The sequence below is a fragment of the Malurus melanocephalus genome, unplaced genomic scaffold (assembly GCF_030028575.1).
Source record: "Malurus melanocephalus ecotype Western Australia unplaced genomic scaffold, MMel_1.1 scaffold_1601, whole genome shotgun sequence".
NCBI lineage: Eukaryota > Metazoa > Chordata > Aves > Passeriformes > Maluridae > Malurus > Malurus melanocephalus.
This window is the reverse complement of record NW_026624833.1, coordinates 23,178-24,574: the sequence shown is the minus strand read 5'-3', so window position 1 is coordinate 24,574 and position 1,397 is coordinate 23,178. Positions and strand designations below refer to the sequence as shown.

The following is a 1,397-nucleotide window of genomic DNA, read 5'->3' as shown; positions in this document are numbered from 1 at the left end:
CCCCGCTGTCCCGTACATTTCTCGCACACGGCCCCGGTCCTGCCCGCGGGGCAGCTGCAGCTGAAGCCGCGTCCATCGTCCTGGCAGGTGCCCCCGTGCTGGCACGGCCGCGAGGCGCACGGCCGGACCGTGTCCGGAGCCAGCTGGACATTGTCCGGAGCCAGCTGGACATTGCCCGGAGCCAGCTGGACATTGTCCAGAGCCGGCTGGATGGTGTCCGGTGCTGACTGGACAATGTCTGGAGCCGACTGGATGGTGTCCAGAGCTGGCTGGACATTGTCTGGAGCCGGCCGAGTGGACTCCCCGCTGTGGTCAGCACTGCCGGACCCAGCCCGTCCGGTGCCCCCTGACCCCACGGGCTGCGGGCGGTGGCCGACGGCCGCGGTGGCGTCCGGCACGCGGCGGGTGGTGGCCGGGGCCATGGTGGTGGCCGTGGTGGTGGTCACCGTGGTGGTGAAGAGCCGCGGGATCCAATCTGGAACGAGGGGAGGGGACGGGAGGTGGGGAGGGGGCTCTGTGGGANAGGGGACGGGAGGTGGGGAGGGGGCTCTGTGGGATCTCGGGAAATCGGTGGAATTTCCCGGGAAATTGATGGAATTCCCTGGGAAATCGGTGGAAATTCCCGGGAAATCGGTGGAAATGCCCGGGAAATTGGTGGAATTTCCCTCGGGGAATCGCAGTTCCTGGGAATTCGCTATTGACAGGAAATTGCTGGAATTCCCCCAGGGAAATCGCTGGAATTCCCCTGGGAATTATCCGTTCCTGGGAATTATCTGCTCCCGGGAAATCGCTGCTCCTGGGAATTCACTCTTCCCGGGAATTCGCTGGAATTCCCCCAAGGAAATCTCTGCTCCCGGAAAATTTCTGGATTCCCTCCCGGGAAGGAAAATTCTGATCCCAGGAATTCACTGGCCCCAGGGAGGAGCTCTCACCAAAATCCATGAACTTTTACCCCCCAGCTCTCACCAAAATCCATGAATTTGAATCCCTGAAATCCATGAACCTGAACTCCCCAAATCCATTAATTCTTCCCCGGCTCTCACCAAAATCCCTGAACTTTTTCCCCCCATGCTCACTAAAATCCATTAATTTGACTCCCCCAAAATTCATGAACATTTCCCTCCTGGGCTCACCCAAATCCATGAACCTAAATCCCCAAATCCATGAACCTAAATCCCCAAAATCCATGAACCTGAACCCCCAAAATCCATTAATTCTTCCCCGGCTCTCACCAAAATCCATGAACTTTTCCCCTCATAATCCACAAACCTGACCCCCCCAAATCCATGAATATCCCCCATCTCTCACCAAAATCCATGAATTTGAATCCCTGAAATCCATGAACCTGACCCCCCAAAATCCCTGAATTTCCCCCGTCTCTCACCGAAATCCATGAA

General features: G+C 57.3%; 1 protein-coding gene across 1 annotated transcript in view; it reads right to left on the bottom strand.

Annotated features, from left to right (window-relative positions):
- Positions 1-1,397, bottom strand: part of LOC130587177 (agrin-like) — a 4,202-nt gene extending 2,805 nt beyond the window's left edge. The window contains exons 1-2 of the mRNA XM_057388141.1: positions 1,385-1,397; positions 7-475 (exon numbers count right to left, since the gene is read on the bottom strand). Coding sequence (XP_057244124.1) covers positions 7-475; positions 1,385-1,394 — 479 coding nt within the window. The 5' untranslated portion in view covers positions 1,395-1,397. The remainder of the gene's footprint in view (positions 1-6; positions 476-1,384) is intronic.